Consider the following 18,219-nt stretch of genomic DNA (forward strand, 5'->3'; position numbering starts at 1 on the left):
GTGTATTTTCAAATGGCATTAATACTTGACATTTTGAGATGATTAAAATAAACCTTTCCCTCCCCTCCTCTAAAGGCTCGCCATAAAATGGACAAAGAAATCAACAATAGAACGTGTGAAGTCATTAAGGATGGCAGGTACCGTGCCTTTGTTAATGTGGGACTTTAATTACGGTATCTCATCTCCCCAGCCTTATGCTGTCCAGGGCTTTGTCCAGATGCCCTGACACCCTGCCCGATTGCCCAGCTATCGTCCTTGCTTCCTTCGCTGTGCTTTTAGAGTGTTTTGCTTTTTCCTTTCTTATTACGATCTGAATTTTATTCGAATTATTTATGTTGAAGTCTCATCTTCTGTCCAGAACTATTGAGCTTCTCGGGGAGACTGTCCTGGTGATGTTTGTTTTTGTGTCCACCAGCGCATCCAACACACAGAAGGTGCTCAGTAAATGTTTGTTGAAGTAACGTAGTCAGTGGTGACCCGTGTGCCTGTTCAAGGACCAGGAATGCGTTGCTTTTTGAGCAAGAGCCTTGAGGCAGAGCTACAAATTCACATGCTAAGAATGATGACTAAGGCCCAATTCAGAGACTTTTTATGTGTCAACACTGAGGAAAATAACCCAATTTACAGCCACGCTTCAACTGTGTCTCATTTGAATATAGGCTATTTCAATCTATAAATATGTTTAGATGCTTTTTTTCCCATTACAAATAAATGGATTCTGTTCCAAAGGTTACCTTCCAGGTCACTTGGAATCCCTCTCTTGGACGGTGGTGAGATTCGTGTAGCCCACAGCCTGGCTAATTGCACTGGGAAGGAGTAGCCTGAGTAGCCTTGAATTGGGGTTAGGAGTGCTTATCCGGCAGGGCTGTGGCCCCAGCAGCCTGCGCAGTCGGGTCAGGCCTGTGTGGGTGGGGACTTGGGCATCCTTGGTGCAGAGCGACAGGGGCGTCCCAAGGGGAAATTGAACATCACAGTGGAAGAAGCCAATGGAATTGCCTCTTAATAGCCCCAGGAGCTGTGGCAAGAAGATGCTTAATTGATTTGTAACTTGAGACCCACATGCAAATTGCTAATTTGTCATCTTAGAAATACTGAGTAAGCCAGAAAGAGAAAGAAAAATACCATATGATATCACTCATGTGTGGACTCTTAAAAACAAAACAAAACAAAACAAAAAGAAAAGAAAAAAAGAAGACATTAATGAACTTACCTACAAAACAGAAACAGGCTCACAGACATAGTAAACTTATAGTTACCGGGGGTAAGGGGGTGGGAAGGAATAAATTGGGAGTTGGAGATTTACAAATATTAACTACTATATATAAAATAGAATAAAAAAACAAATTTATTCTGTATAGCACAGGGAACTATATTCAACATCTTGTACTAACCTGTGATGAAAAGGAACATATATATATGTGTATGTATGACTGAAACATTATGCTGCACACCAGAAATTGACACATTGTAACTGACTATACTTCAATAAGAAAAATTTTTTTAAAAATTAAAAAAAAGAAATACTGAAATGTAAACTAACTACCTTTCCTTTTAGGGCAGGATAAACCAAGTTAAAAAAAATCTGGAGATTAAAAACTGTGTATTAAATTCTTGTAAAATTGGGGAAACTGGGGTATAAACATATATTTGAAATATACTTTAAGTCTCCAGGTCTGTTTTGTCCATAAATTAATGGGAGGACAAGCATAGTAATTGGATTTCTGCCTCCAAAAAAGTTGTTGGTTGTGGTAGGTTCCTAATATCTGTTAGCGTTATTTTTTCTTTATGTGAAAAGCTTTAAAGCAGGCTACAGGCAGACCTCTTTTTATTGTCTTTCACTTTATTGCGCTTCAAAGATATTGCATTTTTTATAAATTGAGGTTTGTGGCACCCTGTGTCAAGCAAGGTACCATGTCTTCAACAGCATTGGCTCATTTCATGTCTCTCTGTCACACTTTGGTAATTCTTGAAATATTTCAAACTTTATCATATTATTTCTTTGTTAGGGTGATCTGTGATCAGTGATCTTTGATATTATTGTTGTGAAAAAAATCACAATTCACTGAAGGCTCAGATGATGGTTAGCGTTTTTTAACAATAAAGTATTTTTAAGTAAGGCGTGGACATTGTTTTTTAGACGTGATGCTGTTGCACACTTGACAGGCTACAGTACAGTGTAAACTTAACTTTAAATATGCACAAGGAAACTAAAAATCTCATGTGACTCACTTTATTGCAATATTTGCTTTATTGCGGTGGTCTGAAAGCCAGCCTGCATTATCTCCACGCTCTGCCTATACTGTATCTTAAAACTTTAAAAAATGTTGATTTTTGAGACATTTAAATGGATGTTTCCTATGGAATTTATTACCAAAGGAAGAGGTCTTTTTATTTTATCAATATCCTTATGAAATTAACTACAAAGGTGATACACACTCGTTGGAAAGATACATTAAACAAGAGAGAGGAGGCAGGCTCTAACGCTCCATGAAGGCTCCAGGTCACCTGTATGGGAGCCAGTAAAACCTCCCTGTCCTGGGACCAGCAGCGAGCAGGTGCTGGTTAACTGAGGAAAGGAAGGAGGAGGGCTGGGAGCCCAGGGCAGGAGCAGAAACCAAGGGGTGGCGTGTGCCTCCTTCCCACACATTGAAGGAGCTGCCATTAATCCTTGACTGACGTAGACTGGGAAGGACACCTCTAGTCACCACCGCCGTTGTCGCTGCCTCCAGAGGAGAACGCGATCCTGTGACCCCTTAACTGTCAAATGGCTGAACTTTTGGCAAACCTTTTCCCCGTGGTTAACATGTTTTCCCAGAATCTGTGGCTTCCAGGCAGAATAATTTCAAAGCCCTCGCCAGTAACTTAAAAAAAAATATATTATTATTATTTTGGTTGGGGGAGGTAGTTAGGTTTATTTATTTATTTTTAGAGGAGGTACTGGGGATTGAACCCAGAACGTCATGTATGCTAAGCATGCGCTCTACCACTTGAGCTATACCCCACCCTCACCAGTAACTTTTAAAAAGCCACTAAACTATCATTCTTTTTAATACTCAGATTCAAAGTTGCCAAATGGAAAGAGATTCAAGTTGGAGATGTCATTCGTCTGAAAAAAAATGACTTCGTTCCAGTAAGTGGACAAGCTCTGGTGTCTCATTCCTCGTCCTCCCATCTGACCTGGTGCTTGGCTTTGCCTGAGTCGGGAGGGGTCTCTGTGTTATTGGTGCATTTTGTTTCAAACAGGCCGACATCCTGCTGCTGTCCAGCTCTGAACCCAACAGCCTCTGCTATGTGGAAACGGCTGAACTGGATGGGTAAGTGAGTCTTAGGTGGGCCCGTTTGAAAGCTGACCTCTGAAGGCACATTCCTTACATTGAAGGCTGTGCTCTTTGGATGAGAAGCCCTGAGGTCTGGCTTTGCCTCTCCCCCCTCTGCTGGCCTCTCTTTGTCTTGGTTTTATTCCCTGGTTAGTTCCTGCTAGGACAACAACAAGACAATAATGGTCTTACTCCCTAGTGGACAAACCTCTCTTTGTCTCATTCCATCTCCCTATTTGAAAGGGCCAAACCTGTCTTTCCCCACCTTTCAGGGAAGGTAAAAGGGTTAATGGGCAGAATCTATCCGTGGGCCCTTTGTAAACTGCTGAGCAGTGACCAGACACAGACTAATGGCTATTAATAGATTCAGAAAGAAAGGTCAGATTTGTAAAATGTTTGCCAATGGACAATTTTGTTGGTTTCAGTTATTATGCTACCACTTGAAAGAGGATTAAGTTCAGTTTTTGATCATTTTGACCAGTTTTCAGTACATTTATGGAGTGCCTGTTAGGTTGCATTAGCTTTACACGATAGCTCATTTAATCTTCTCAGCATCCCAGTGAGACGAGTGTTCTTATTACCTCGACGTTACCCAAGAGGAAACTGAGGCACTAGGCGGTGAGGTCGCCTGCCCAAGGTCACACAGTGAGTGGCAGAGCTGGGGCACTGCTGCCCCGTGCTCGCTCTCGGGGCTGGTGCCCGCATGTACTTCCCACCCTGGCGTAAACCCCTTTCCTCACACCCTAGATGTGCATAAGCTTCTTTATGGAGAGAGGTGAGATCATCTGAGAAAAAACGAGAGCTTTCTCTGCTCTGTAAATCAGTTGATTGTTCAGTCGTAACTAGAAAACAGCGGTCATTCCCATGAGTGAGAGATTCTAAAGCTTCATGAAGATATAAAATCCTCACATGCCCTGTCAGAGCGAACGGAATGGAAAGTCGAGAATTGCCCATCAACTTCTTAGTATGTGGAAATGCCCCGTCAGCGTTTGTGGAAGTTGTACAGAGTCATTCATCGTAAGAAGACAGGCTTTCTCTCCAGCGCATGTGTGCCCAGCCTGGCCCTGCGTGTCCTCTTGGATCTGCCTCGCCTTCCAGAGTTGGGGACGGGGGGACATGCCAAGTACTGGGGCTAAGGTTACCATCTCCTTCCCTCCTTTCTTAGATAGAATTTTCTTTCTAAGACGTAGGATCTGGTTATCAACTCTGGAAAATAATATGTTGACACTTTCTGTAACAAAGTCTTGACTCTTGACACTTTCTGTAACAAATATGTTTTGGAGAATTATCTTAGTGTGATTAAATGTTAGAAGCTATGTTTTTAAACAGCAGTTTGACAGCCCAGGCTGGAGGTAAGAATTACGGTAGTAAGAAGGAGGAAGGGAGGTTCCTGGATGTCTCTGTCCTTCCCAGATGGCCCCACAATTACAAACAGCAAAGGGGGCCAAGACTTCCCAGGTCAGGAGTTTCTCTCTAGTTCATGGGATAACTTCATCCAAACCTGAAGTTCCGAGGTGAACAGGGAGTTTAAAAATAACAAAAGCAAATTATTTAGCTTTCACTTCCAGGTCTGCCTAATGTTATTTTGTAAAATTTTCTTTAAACTCCTTTTCAAATTCTGAAATTTGTTCGATTAATTCTTTTTTTTTTCCCCCTCTCTCCTTTTAGAGAAACGAATTTAAAGTTCAAAATGGCACTGGAAAGCACACACCAGTATCTCCAAAAAGAAAATTCCTTGGCAACATTTGATGGTTTGTGCTAACATGTCTTATTTTGTTTTAAATTTTAATGGCTTGATTTAGACCGTATTAATTAAAGCCAGAAACTCTTTCATATGCGTGTACTTATGTGAATCCTATCTTTTTAAAAAGGTTTTATTGAATGTGAGGAACCGAATAACCGACTAGATAAGTTTACAGGAACATTATTTTGGAGAAAGACAGGTTTTCCTTTGGATGCTGACAGAATTTTGTTACGCGGCTGTGTGATCAGGAACACCGACTTCTGCCATGGATTGGTCATTTTTGCAGGTACTTTCAGGGTCTTTTGGGAAATTGATCCAAATGCTCACTAAAGATTTAAAGGAGGAAATTGATTTTCTGTCTCTTCTCTGTTGAAACCAAAGAAAGTCGTTTTATTGACATGCCGGTGAATTGATTTTCCCGACTGTTGATCATATTGAATTTTCCTTTTTTAGGTGCTGACACTAAAATAATGAAGAATAGTGGGAAAACCAGATTTAAAAGAACTAAAATTGATTATTTGATGAACTACATGGTTTACACGGTATTTATCTTCTGTTCTAGTTGATTGTGGTGGTTCTAGTTTTGTTGTGTGTTGTTCTAATGCAATTTCATCTCTGTAGGCAGGTGGAAAAACTCTGGTGGTGGGGAGAGGAGGTTCCCTCACCTTTTCACAGAAATGTTACATTTCTAATAAGAGAATCTCTCTGGGAGTGGAGATTTCGGTTGTGGGGCGCCCTGAGTGGATGACCAGAGTGACCAGTTGGGAAACCAGGGAGCTCGAAATAAGCCAGTGGCACTGGGCTTCTGAAGTCAACGTGGGGTTGATTTTAGTTGCTGTTCGTTTCTCATAATGGTTCTTTTAAAAGCAAACCTTTCTCTCCCCTAACATATGCTGTTTAAGTCCAAATATAAGGCAAGTTTAGGTATAAGGTGTGCCAGAGTCCCCAGGAACCATCCCCAGTGTCAGTGATTCTCGAGGAGGACTCACAGAATTCAGTGGGTAGTTGTCTTCACAGTTAGGACCTATTATAACTCATCACAAAGCAAGACCAGCAAAGGGAGAAGGCTCATCAAGCAAAGTTAGGGGGAAACCTGGCACGGGCTTCCAAGAGTCCTCTCCCAGTGAGGTCACCCAGAGAAGACACACTTCTCGGCCCCAGCGACAATCTGTGTCAGCCCACGTGGAGTATTAGGGAAGCTCGTTAGAGACTCTGCCTACGTCTTACTGGGGAACAGTCATGTAGACGCTGCCTGCCAGGCATGTACCAAAATTCCAGACTCCCCAAAGGAATGCGGGCGGGCAGCATAAGCCATACTGTTTTACACAAACAGTTAGGCACAGTGAGCCATTCTTACCGAGGAATAAGAAATAAGGAATCGGGAAACCCTTCCAAAATCTAAGTTCCCTCGTGCCAGCCAGTGGCCACCCTGGCAAGCAGGACTTCTGAGGATGGCAGTCTTAGCCCTGCTATGTTAACTCGTCTCCACGTAAGGGCTGGAATGTAAGACACCACCTTCTCTTCTGAAAGATAATTTTGGGAATAAAACCGCACCTTACATGTAGTGTCTAGGATAAATCAGTCAATCACAGAAATCAAATAGACTTTCCAAGCATTCGTATGGAACTGTTTATAGTTCAAGTGTGTTGTTTTTACAGACTACTAAGTTACCATAAGTATGTAAAGTATTGAGTAAGAATAAACGTAACTGTTGTATGTCTTTTAGATCTTTGTTGTTCTCATCTTGCTCTCCGCGGGCCTTGCTATCGGCCATGCTTACTGGGAAGCTCAAGTTGGCAATTACTCTTGGTACCTCTACAGTGGGGAGGATGCTACTCCCTCCTACCGTGGCTTCCTGAATTTCTGGGGCTACATCATTGTTCTAAACACCCTGGTGCCCATCTCTCTCTACGTCAGGTAAGGCTGTCTTCTCTCTGACTTTTTGCTTTCAGGGAAGAACATGATACATCTTCCCAACTTAGCACCTTCATTGCTAGCAACAGTCGTTTCAGACGTCATAAGGAACAAGTAAGAAAACAGCTTTCATTTCAGAATCGAGGGTAACTGAGGGAAAGGAAATTAACATTGGTGTGTCTGCTCTGTGCCAGGCACGGCACCTCGTATCTCAGCCACTTTATGGATAAGGCTGCCAGAGTTCAGAGATCAAACTCTACCCCTGCAGTCAGTCGCTGGGCAAGATTCCCTCTCACTGGGCTTCCAAGCCCAACCATAAGGAAGAGCTGGGTGAAGATTTAGAATGCCATGGAAAAAAAACTTGAGTTGTTTTCCTTTCCAGCAGCCTTCCTAACCTTTTATCTGTGCCTTCCTTATTACCACCTGCTACACCTAAGGCTTGTAAACCTCACTGGGCTTCCTGGAGGCTCCCTTCTGATGGGAATACCACCCTCCCTACCCACCTTCAGCCTCTCCAAATGCTCTGTTTCTCATCTCAGCCTCCACTGCAATGGAAGCATTAGGGTTGTATCTCTGACAAATGGTAATCACCTTGTTTTGTGGTATTTCTTCCTTTTTTCCTTTTTTAATATCAAAGTTCACTGTACTGGTCAGTTGAACTTTAGGCCATCGGGAGAGAAATTGTGTCTTGAAATATACCAAGGAGTCTGCTCTTAGTTCCAATAAGTAATAGCCCAGAGGCATACAGGACCACGTGCACACCTGTAATTAGAGGCATTTATTTTATTTTAATTTTATTACATGTGCATTTGTTTTATTTTTAATTTTATCACATGGAGTCACTGTTGTACTTTTAGTGAAGAGTGAAGCCGTGGGGAGCCAAGTGTTTACAGTTACTTTAAAAAAAAGAAAAACAAAACTGAGATGAGTTTTACCTTTGTTAGGGGAACTATTATACAGATTATTTTGTCTCTATTTATAAATATATGTTATAAAATAAACTGTATGTGTGGTTTTAGGTTTAAAATGGTCATGGCATGTGACTAATAAGATTTTTTGGTGTTTCTCTTGGATATAAAGGTCCTTTTGAAACATAAATTGATCAGGTCATTTCAGAGGGTATCTCCACTTGGTTTCTAGCCCTATAGTAGCTTACCGTCCCATTCAGAATAGACTCATCAAAGCCACACTAGGATCCTCAAGGCCCAGTGCAATCTGGTGCTCTGGCCTCCACACCTAACCATCACCTCCAGCTCCTCTGCCCACTCCCTGGGCTCCCCCAAGCCTTCTTGAACTCCTTGGCTGTACCAGTGCCTGCCCCAGGGCCTTTGCACCTGCTCTGACCCCTGCCTGGCACGTCCTTCTTCCGTATCTACGTGGCTGCTCTTTTATTTCCTTCAGGTCTCTGCTCAAACATTATCTTATACTCCTGGCTTTTCCGGACCCACTGTATCTTAAAGATCACTTCCACTGCCTGTTGGTCTCTGTTTCCCCTTACCGTGCTTTGATTTTCTACAGAGAATCTCCAGCACCTGCTGTAGTGTATATTTTACTGCTTTATTTACTTGTCCATCTCCACTAGAATGTAACCTCCTTGAAAGCAAGGATTTTGTCTCTTTTGTTTACTGATGTGCTCCCTGTACTAGGATGGTGTCTGGCACATAGTAGGCACTCAGGAAATACTTAAGGGAGGAGAGATGGTGGGAGTTATCTTTCCATCTGTTTAGCATATTATAAAGACATCCTTTGCCTACCGAATAGTTGCTGGATGTGTGTACAGCTTCTTTATAACTGAGACATATTTAATTAATTATAGGAGTTTTTTTTAAATAGTTTTTTTTGAATTGCAGAATTTTTTTTTTCACAGGCTGTGTGATTGTTCTCTTTGCTTATTTATTTGTTTATTTTTCCCTTAATGGAGGCACTGGGAATTGAACCAGGACCTTGTGTATGTCAAGCACATGCTGTACCACTGAGCTATAGTGATAGTTTTTAAGTGGAAACGATCCATTTTAGAATATTGTATTTTGGACATTCTGTAACCTTATAAGAATTAAGGAAAAAGTTGTGCTTTTTCACAGTGTGAAATCACAATTTAGGGGTTATTTGCCAAAAGCCCTTTGCCCTGCTTGAGAGCACACAGGGGTGTGTAGCCTAGTGGACCCTCCCTCTCTTTGCTCTACAACTGGGGGGAGGTGGATATTCCAGATGTCCCTGGGTGCGATGGGGAATGAGAGCAGAGTAGGTATTGCCACATCGTGTGGTGTCCCCTGCGGTGTTACCATGTCACCCATATGGGCTGTGTGTTCTAAGCATGGGGCGCCATGGCTGGATGGGCTCAGGAGTGGGTGGGAAATGACACTGAGAGGGCGGTTTGAACCTGAAGCTGGAGAAAGATCTGTTTGGTGAGGAGAACCCTGAGGCTGGGCACATGGGTCACTGCAGGGCTTGTGTCTTTGCGGATGAGCAGCTTGCCCCTGTACAAAGTGCAAAGTGGGGACGAAACCCAGTGCCTGCCTTGTGCCTGAGAACTCTGTTGAAAGTCGTCTTTTGCCTTCCTAGCGTGGAAGTGATTCGTCTTGGGCAGAGTCACTTCATCAACTGGGACCTGCAGATGTACTATGCTGAGAAGGACACGCCTGCAAAGGCGAGAACCACCACGCTGAACGAGCAGCTGGGGCAGATCCATTACATCTTCTCTGATAAGACGGGGACACTCACACAGAATATCATGACCTTTAAAAAGTGCTGCATCAATGGGCACATTTACGGTGAGTGGAAGCCATGGCTCAGTCCCTGATCGTGTCTGACTGGAGGCCACCTTCCCAGAGTGGCTCCCCTGTCCCAGTGCAGAGCCCTGGTGGTCATTCGGGTGATGCTTCCCAAGCGGCATCCGTGGTGGCGTTGGGATCACAGGCATGGGGAGGTCAGGAGTCAGAAACAGGCACACACTCCTCAAAAAATTAACCTGTTCTGTGATCCAGCAATCCCACTGCTGGGTGCACACCCGAAAGAATCAGAAGCAGGGACCGGAAGCGATATTTGCACACCCATGTTTGTAGCAGTGTTATTCACAATAGCTAAGTGTAGAAGTAACCAAACTTACTTCTAAGTGCCCATCAGTGGGTGAATGGAAAAGGAAAATGTGGTATTTACACACAATGGGGTTATTCAGCCTTAAAATTGAAGGAGATTCTGACACATGCTATTACTTTGATGACCCTTGAGGACGTTATGCTAAGTGAAATAAGCCAGACATAAAGGGACACATACTGTATGAGTCCATGTATGTGAGGTACTCAGAGGAGTCAAACTCATAGGGTCAGAAAGTAGAATGGTGGGTGCCAAGGGCTGATTAAATAAAGACAGTACAATTTTTTTTTACAAAGCTATAAGAACGTCATGTGCTTTCCACTTGGAGGAAACTGTCTACTGTGAGTATAATTTCTCATCACATCAGTGAGGAAGGTGGGACACCAAGGGGCTGAGGATGGGGTTCCCCTGAGAGTGGTGGCAGCCCCTTCTGAGCTGGGAGACGTGAAGTACTTTAAAGGACAGGATTCTGGCCCCAGAGGAGATTGCAGTGTTGAGGGACAGGCCCCAGTATTGGAACCTCTAGACCAGGGGCCAGCAAACTTTTTCTGCAAAGAGCCAAACAGGAAATATTTTGGCCTTTGCAGACCACATGTGGTCTGTATCAAATATTCTTCTTCTTCTGTATGTTCTGCTTGTTTGTTTTTAACTACTGTTGAAAAACCATTTACACCACTCTTGTTGAAGCCATTCGTAACCCGAGGGCTGTCCAGAAACAGGCTGTGAGACGCACAGACTCAGTTTGTTTGTCCTGTTTGTTTCTCAGGAGACCATCAGGATGCTTCTCAGCACAATCATAGCAAAGCAGAGGTGAGTCCTTTCACTTACAGAATCCTTTGGGGTGTGTATGAGTTTCCTGGGCTGTCACAAACTACCACGGAATGGGTAGCTTAAAACAGCAGAAATGCATTCCCTCGCAGCTCTGGAGGCGAGAAGTTTGAATTCATGTGGCAGTAGGATCCATTCCCTCTGGAGGCGGTCCCTAGGGCAGGATCCTTCTCTGGTGGTTGCCTGCCGTCCTTGGCACTCCTTGGCTTTGCAGACACAACACTCAGAAATCTGCCTCTGTCATCACATGGCCTTCTCCCTGTGTGCCTGTGTCCAGATTTCCCTCCTTTTATAAAGATACCAGTCACTGGGTTAGGGCCCATTCTAATCCAGTATAACCTCATCTTCACTTGATTCCATCCAACAATACCTTATTTCCAAAGAAGGTCCTGTTCCCAGGTGCCAGGTTTAGGACCTCGAGGTGTCCTTTTAGAGGGGGACACAGTTCGACTCACAACAGGCTGTTGTTTTGTTTTAAGACAGGTGTGAGCCTCCTGACATCCAAAATGTGTTCAGATCCTAAGGTGATGTTTGCCTGAAGACGTGGCTTCAAAGAAAAGTTCCTATCATTTGTTCCGCCCAAATCACATTTTCTTTTCCTCCTCCACTTCTTGCAGCAGGTGGATTTTAGCTGGAATATGTATGCTGACGGGAAGCTTGCGTTTTATGACCATTATCTCATCGAGCAAATCCGGTCGGGGAAGGAGCCGGGCGTACGACAGTTCTTCTTCCTGCTGGCGGTGTGCCACACGGTCATGGTGGACAGGCTGGACGGTGAGTGGTCCTCTCGCACCTCGGACACAGGAGACCAGCGTTCTCAGTTTACAGATAACTCGTGCTCGGGACCTGAATGCCAGAAAAGTTGTGCGCATGACAGGTTTGTCAGACCTCCACCCAGGTGATGAAGGTCTGTGGTCCCCTTCCACTAGATGGTACACGGGGCAGCAAACCATGAAACAGGCTCCTGGCCTCGAAAAATGTACATCTCCTTCGCAGTTCTAGCTCCAGATGTGTTTATCACTTTGGAAATGAAATCTTATCGGTAGGAGAAATGATTGACTCGCATTAAGAGAAGGCTCAAAATCTTCCCACTGTCTGATTACTTAATATTTATGGAGAGGGAAGAGTCAAACCTTATCTGGATTGGAAGTGGACTTGAAACTTGGGCAATCTTTATGACCGAATTATTTCAGAGAGAACTTCTTTTCTAGATTAGATGTGTCTTGGGTTGGCTATAATAGCTGAGGCCCCCTTAAGGTGCCTTTTTGCAAGAGCATAATTTATGTATGTGCATTTGCATGGGAACACACAGAGCTGACTTACACGATCCTCTGCAGAGTTCTTAATGCAGCTTGTACCAGCTTTGTTACAGCATGTTTGCCCAGTACCGATGAAAGCTAGGTATTTTATCACATATGGACATAATGATAAATTACAGAGATTAAACATGTGCACTCTGGAAAGAGCAAAAGGCACCTGTTTGGCATGTCCATTTTCCACTTTAATCAGCACAGCGTACGAACGTCCCTCTCCATTTTCTGATCCTGAGGTTTCATACGTAGTGGATAAAATCTCCAGAGGAGAAACAGGCCTAAAAACTGAATGCGCAGAAGCTGTACGTGATCTCTTGCAGCAGGTTTCAAAGAAACTTGTTCCTCAAGGATGAATCTAATAGTGCAATAAAGCCAAGATAACAGCAGAATTCAGATCGGGGTGGACACATGGAAGGGACTCTTTAGCGAGCCAAGTGGGGGCAGATAGAAAGGGGTAAGACCAGGTCACGAACAACCGAAGCAGAGGTCAAAGTCTGTTTGACCAGCCCAGCACATTGTACTCATGTAAGGATCAAGTGCGGTATTTTTAAGCAAGTTGGTTCTCTAACGTTTTGACTCATTAGTAAAACCATTCTACTTTTTTTTTTTTTTTTTGAGTGTGTGGTGGTGTTAATTTGAAAGCTAACCAGCCAGCTTAGCCAAGTGTACATTCATTCTTTCTGCAATTTTATGGGAAGAGCCCTGGACTGTGTGCTGGAGATGGGCCATAACAGCTTTGGTTCCTGCCATCACGTACAATACAGTCGTCTGTCTGGGCAGTAGCTTCCTCAGTGTTGCAGGAGGAAGATTGGAGTTCAAAGTCCTTTCCAGCCTGACATTGTGTAGCTCTTTGTCCCACTGTCCACTGAGGCAGAGTGGTACATCCTGAGGAATCTTTTCCCCATGTAGCATGTGGTAGGCAATTGCTCTGGACACTGAAAATGAAGGCAAGTTGGATTCCTAGGTGCAGGAGGCTAAAAGAGAAATTGATTTTGGCTTTGATACATAAAAGTATCTTGAAAAGGGCCCATTGGAAGGGACCTTGGGGATAACTCCTCCAAATTTTTAGAGACAGAAATTCAGACCCAGAAAGCACAAAGACCTGCCTGAGCTCAGAAAGCAGGTGAAAACTCACTTTAACTGAGTCCCTCCACTCCACACCATGCCGGTGTGCCTCTGCTCGCTTTCCCTCTTTCACAAGAATAGTGGAGATTGGTTCCTTTTATTACGCATAACATCAACAAGAGAGGGGACAGAATCCTTTTGTGCGTGTCCAGCAGACAGTTTATGTGGCCCAAGCGTTGAGTACACGTGGGGCACACGGAGGCCAAGTGTGGAGATGCTGTGTTGGTTGTCTACTGCTCTGTGATGGATCACTGCAACCCGGTGGCTTATTCATTAGCTCACAGTTCTTTAGGTCAGGGGTCTGGGCACCACATGACTGGGTTCTCTGCTAAGGATCTCCCTCCACGTCAGGCCACGTTGTCATCTGGAGGTCAGTGTCCTCTTCCAAGCTTATGGCACGATTCAGGTCTCTGGTTGCAGGACTGAGGTCTCCATTTCCTTGCTTGCTCTGCTCCCAGAGGCCTCCCTCCTTCCTTGCCACATGTTTTCTTCCATCTTCAAAGCCAGCCATGGAGAATTTCCCTTCCATCAAATCCCTTTTATGCTTCAAATCTCTCTCCCTGAGCAGAGCCCTGTCTCTTTTGAGGACTGACCCAGTTAGGTTGGGAATACCCAGATAATATCCTTAAGGCCAACCAGTTTGGACCTTGATTATATCTGTAAAAATCCCTTCTTGGCAGTACCTAGATTAGAGTTTGCTTGAATAACTAACTGGGAGAAAGTGTGTATGTACATGGTGGGGGAATGGCGGTGGAGGTGGGTGGCCTTGGGGCATTCTTAGATTCTTGCCTCTGGCAGAGGCTATGTCAGAGCAGAATGTGAAAAGCTTGGAGGCATCTTCTCCACCAGAAGGCCTTTAAGTTGGGACGCACCATGAGATTATGATGAGAGAGCTGTGTTTTAGGAGTTGGGATCAGGGACACGCTGCAGTGAGGAAAGTGAGGACCTGGATTAGCATGGGGTCTTTGGGAAGGGTGAGACAGTGACCAATGTGGGGGACATCCAGCAGATGATGTGAAGGGAGTGAGGGGACTGAGGGGAAGGACTTGTCTGAGAGGTAACTTGTTGCACGCCTGGTGACCGGAAGATTATCAGCCAGAATGGAATCGGGATAATGAGGGGTGGGGTTTGTTGTCTGAGCACCTTTTTTATTTGCATCAGTTCCGTGATCCACAAATTAGTCTGTGAAAGAGAAGGTCTCTTGGGTTGCATCTAAGTGTGTGGTAAACAGAGTTCTCTTCAGAAATGGTTTCAGGGGGTTAATTTTTAGTCCAAGTTTCCTCCTACAAACATCAAGTTGGAGTTTGGACCAGGTCTCTGAAATACCTCCCAGAGGACCCTGCAATTCTGTGAGCCTCTTACTAGGACAAAATGGCAGGGTTTTCTTCTAATGATAAAAATATCAGTGCTTGTTCCTGATATGATTGTCTTACTTGTGGGAACTTTACCGTCTTTTATCATTTTGTTCCTTTTTTCTGTTGGAAATAAGTTCCCCTTCAGTATGATGCAATCCATCTCTGGCAGCGAAACTCACTGAAGGGAGGGGATCGTGTTCTCACTGCTGCTTGTTTAGCGCTGGTTAAATATTTTACCCTCTGGCATGTGTGTATGTTTGCAGAATGGCTGGATTTAGCAAGTACATTTGTAACTTGTGTTGTATGACTTTCTGGGTGAACAGAGACCAACCAGTCATCTTTGGATGTGATCGATACTGACTTAGAGTGAACCATCTGAGCACGTGTGTGAAGGGAAGAGGGCAGGGAGGGGCGTTCAGCTCTACCTAAGCCGTTCACCCTGGAGCATCCCCCGACTCCCCTCAGACTGATGGTGCAAAGAGCTGCCCCTCTGTCCGGGGTTTGTATCCTGGTCAAAACCATGGTGGAAAATGAAATGCCTTTTCCTGTGGAAATTCATCTGACCATAGAAATACTTTTCCTTCTACTTTGAGGCAGAAGGACTATGAGTAGAAAAATAGAAAATCTTGGATAGACAGAGAGCTCTTTTTTTTTAAAATTGTTAACCAATATACAACATGCTTACAGAGACAAGCATAGAGCTCAATGAATTCTCACAAGCTGAATACGCCTTTGTCGTGAGTATTTAGATGTTTAAAAACAGAACATTATCAATCCCCCCAGAAGTCCTTTTCGTGTTCCCTTCCAGTCTTGCCCCTCCAGGGGTATCTACTGTCCTGACTCTGAGTAGCGTGGGTTGGCTTTGTCTGTTTTGTGGTTTGTGCAGATGGAAGCACATAGGTTGTACATCTGGCTTCTTTGTCTGGCTCTGGTGGGATTATGAGATTTTTTTTTTCCTATTCTTGACCAGTTTTTTTTTTTAACTTCTAGTTTATATTACTGCTTATAATTAGAAATAAAACTTTAAAGTTTAAAAACTTTAATGTTGGCATATTTGTTAAAAATCGGTGACTTGGTTTCTTGGGGATGTTTCAGATTTTGAAATACAGTTGGTCCTCTGTGGCCGCGGATGCTGGGGGCCGTGGGGTGCCAACTATATTCACCGTAGTCTGCCATTTTACATGAGGGACTCCAGCATCCACGGAACTTGGTACCTGCAGGGGCTCCTGGAACCAGTCCCCGGCAGATACCGAGGGTAGCTACACATCCTCACCCGCAGTGTGAACCACACTGGTGGACTTTGCATTTGGTTTTCCAGCTTTTCTCGTTTTCTTTCCTGCCTCCTTTGTTAGGTCAACTCAACTACCAGGCGGCCTCTCCTGATGAAGGAGCTCTGGTAAGCGCTGCCAGGAACTTCGGCTTTGCCTTCCTCGCCAGGACCCAGAACACGATCACCATCAGTGAGTTGGGCACTGAGAGGACCTACAAAGTTCTCGCCATTTTAGACTTCAACAGTGACCGGAAGCGAATGTCCATCATTGGTAGGCCTCCTTCAGAGCATGTCTGTGAATCGCTGATTGAGACACATGTTTTATTTAGTGGCACCAGGATAAGACAGGCAAAGAATGAACCCCTTGGCTCTGGAGGATTTCCGCACACTTGTTGAAACTAGTGTTTTTCCCCTTCATTCTGCACAATGTCCATCACAAAAGGGACAGCTGCAGTATCAGATCTGAATCTTGCGAATGTTGGCGTTCTTTGTCCATATGGGCCGCCAGCTGCTGAATCGGAGGTGGCAGCTCCGTGGGTGGTTGATTCACAGCGTGAGCTCTTATTTTGTGAGTCCCTCTGAGCTCCTCTGCTGGACACTTGAGGAACCTCAGGGAAGGGAGGGTGCAGCAGGAGAGGAGTTTGGAGAAAAGCGAGGCTGTGCTTATGAATCAAAATCAGACGTCCAGTCCAGGCCCATTACAACACACCACCAAGTGGAGGAGATGATCACTTCCAAATATTGACATTTCTTAAGTTCGTACTTTGAAATAATTTCAAACTTGCAGAAAAACTGCAAGAACTCTTTAAAGAACTTCTGTATATTCTCCCATATCCACCGGTTGTTAGCACTGGTTACACATTCTTTGCCATTATTTGTAAGTTCTTGTTTTCTGACCCATTTGAGAGTCAGCTGCAGATCTAATGCCCATTTCCCCCAATAACTTAAGTAGGTATTTTCTGAGAACATGAACATTCGCTTATTTATGTATATAGTACAGTGATCAGAATCAGAAACCTTAACGTTACAATATTACCTAATCTACAGGACATTTTCAGATTTTACCAGGATTCTTCTTTCTGGTTCAGGATCCAACCCAGGATTCTACATTGCATTAGATTTTTATACTCTGGTCTCCTTTATTCTCGAAGAGTCCCAGAACGTGCTTTTGATCTTTCATACACTGACACTTAGGAAAAGCACACACCTGTTATTTTGTAGACGGTCCCTCGATTTGGGTTTGTCTGATGTTCCCTGTTGGATTCAGATGATGCGCTGTTGCTGAAAGAGAACATTGTCGGTGCCATGCCTTTCCGAGCATATCACATCAGAAGGCACGTCATTGTTGGTCACGTTAACTTTGATCACTCAGTTAACAGGTGTCCACAAGATTTTCCACTATGAGACTGGATTTTTAACCAATAAGATACAGAGGGTTAACTGTCTCCTGAACTCTGATTAGGCTCATTTTACTGAGTACTTCCTGGGTGCCTAGCACTCATCTGGGCTGATTATCATGCCTGGCATCTGTCTTGGAGAATTTCAAATCTAGTTAGCGACGAAACACATAATTAAATTACTGCACAGATCAAAAATTCCAAGAAAATTGTCACAAGGAGTTGTGTTATGGTTGGGGTATTAGTACTGTTACAGGTTTATAAGTAAGAAAGATTTCTGTTGGTTGGCCTGGACAAAGAAGGCTCTGTGTGGAAGGAATTAACCAGCATAGGGCATGGCACATAGTAGGAAGTCAAAAAATATATGCTGACAGAATAAGCAAGGATGTGGAAGACAGAACTGAAATATGCATGAATCTTCATATTTATTTCACTGTTACATTCTAGGTAGAGGGTGGCTTACCAACATTTTTTCTAGGTACACTGATGATTTTAAACTAATTATGAATTATTTTTAGCACTACAACACTTCAAATTAACTTTATAAATGTAGTTTTCTATTAAGAAATCCAACAATCACTTTATTACTTGCTTTTCTTCCCTTGCTACTAGTAAGAACCCCAGAAGGCAACATCAGGCTTTACTGTAAAGGTGCTGACACTGTGATTTATGAACGGTTACATCGCATGAATCCTACGAAACAAGAGACACAGGATGCCCTGGATGTAAGTCTCACTTCCACTCTGTGTGCCACAGACTCCAAACTTGGCTTCTGGGACCATCTTAAGCTGGAGTGGAAGCTTCATTTTGACTGTTGACCCTTCCGTTGTCTTGGTGTGGCTGAATGCCAAGAGCACCAAAGT

The 18,219-nt window shown here is 43.9% G+C and overlaps 1 protein-coding gene across 3 annotated transcripts in view; it reads left to right on the forward strand.

Moving 5' to 3' along the window:
* ATP8B1 (ATPase phospholipid transporting 8B1) overlaps positions 1-18,219 on the forward strand; it is a 100,828-nt gene that overhangs the window by 65,313 nt on the left and 17,296 nt on the right. For 2 of the 3 annotated variants that reach the window (XM_006205747.4, XM_031692405.2), the window contains exons 6-17: positions 76-137; positions 3,058-3,130; positions 3,244-3,314; positions 4,986-5,068; positions 5,189-5,347; positions 5,515-5,603; positions 6,788-6,978; positions 9,538-9,746; positions 10,835-10,878; positions 11,514-11,670; positions 16,042-16,230; positions 17,969-18,081. In XM_006205747.4, the coding sequence (XP_006205809.2) occupies positions 76-137; positions 3,058-3,130; positions 3,244-3,314; positions 4,986-5,068; positions 5,189-5,347; positions 5,515-5,603; positions 6,788-6,978; positions 9,538-9,746; positions 10,835-10,878; positions 11,514-11,670; positions 16,042-16,230; positions 17,969-18,081 (1,440 nt within the window). The remainder of the gene's footprint in view (positions 1-75; positions 138-3,057; positions 3,131-3,243; positions 3,315-4,985; positions 5,069-5,188; positions 5,348-5,514; positions 5,604-6,787; positions 6,979-9,537; positions 9,747-10,834; positions 10,879-11,513; positions 11,671-16,041; positions 16,231-17,968; positions 18,082-18,219) is intronic. The other variant, XM_072952151.1, reaches the window with a different exon arrangement.

Source organism: Vicugna pacos, chromosome 30 (assembly GCF_048564905.1).
Source record: "Vicugna pacos chromosome 30, VicPac4, whole genome shotgun sequence".
NCBI classification, from domain to species: domain Eukaryota; kingdom Metazoa; phylum Chordata; class Mammalia; order Artiodactyla; family Camelidae; genus Vicugna; species Vicugna pacos.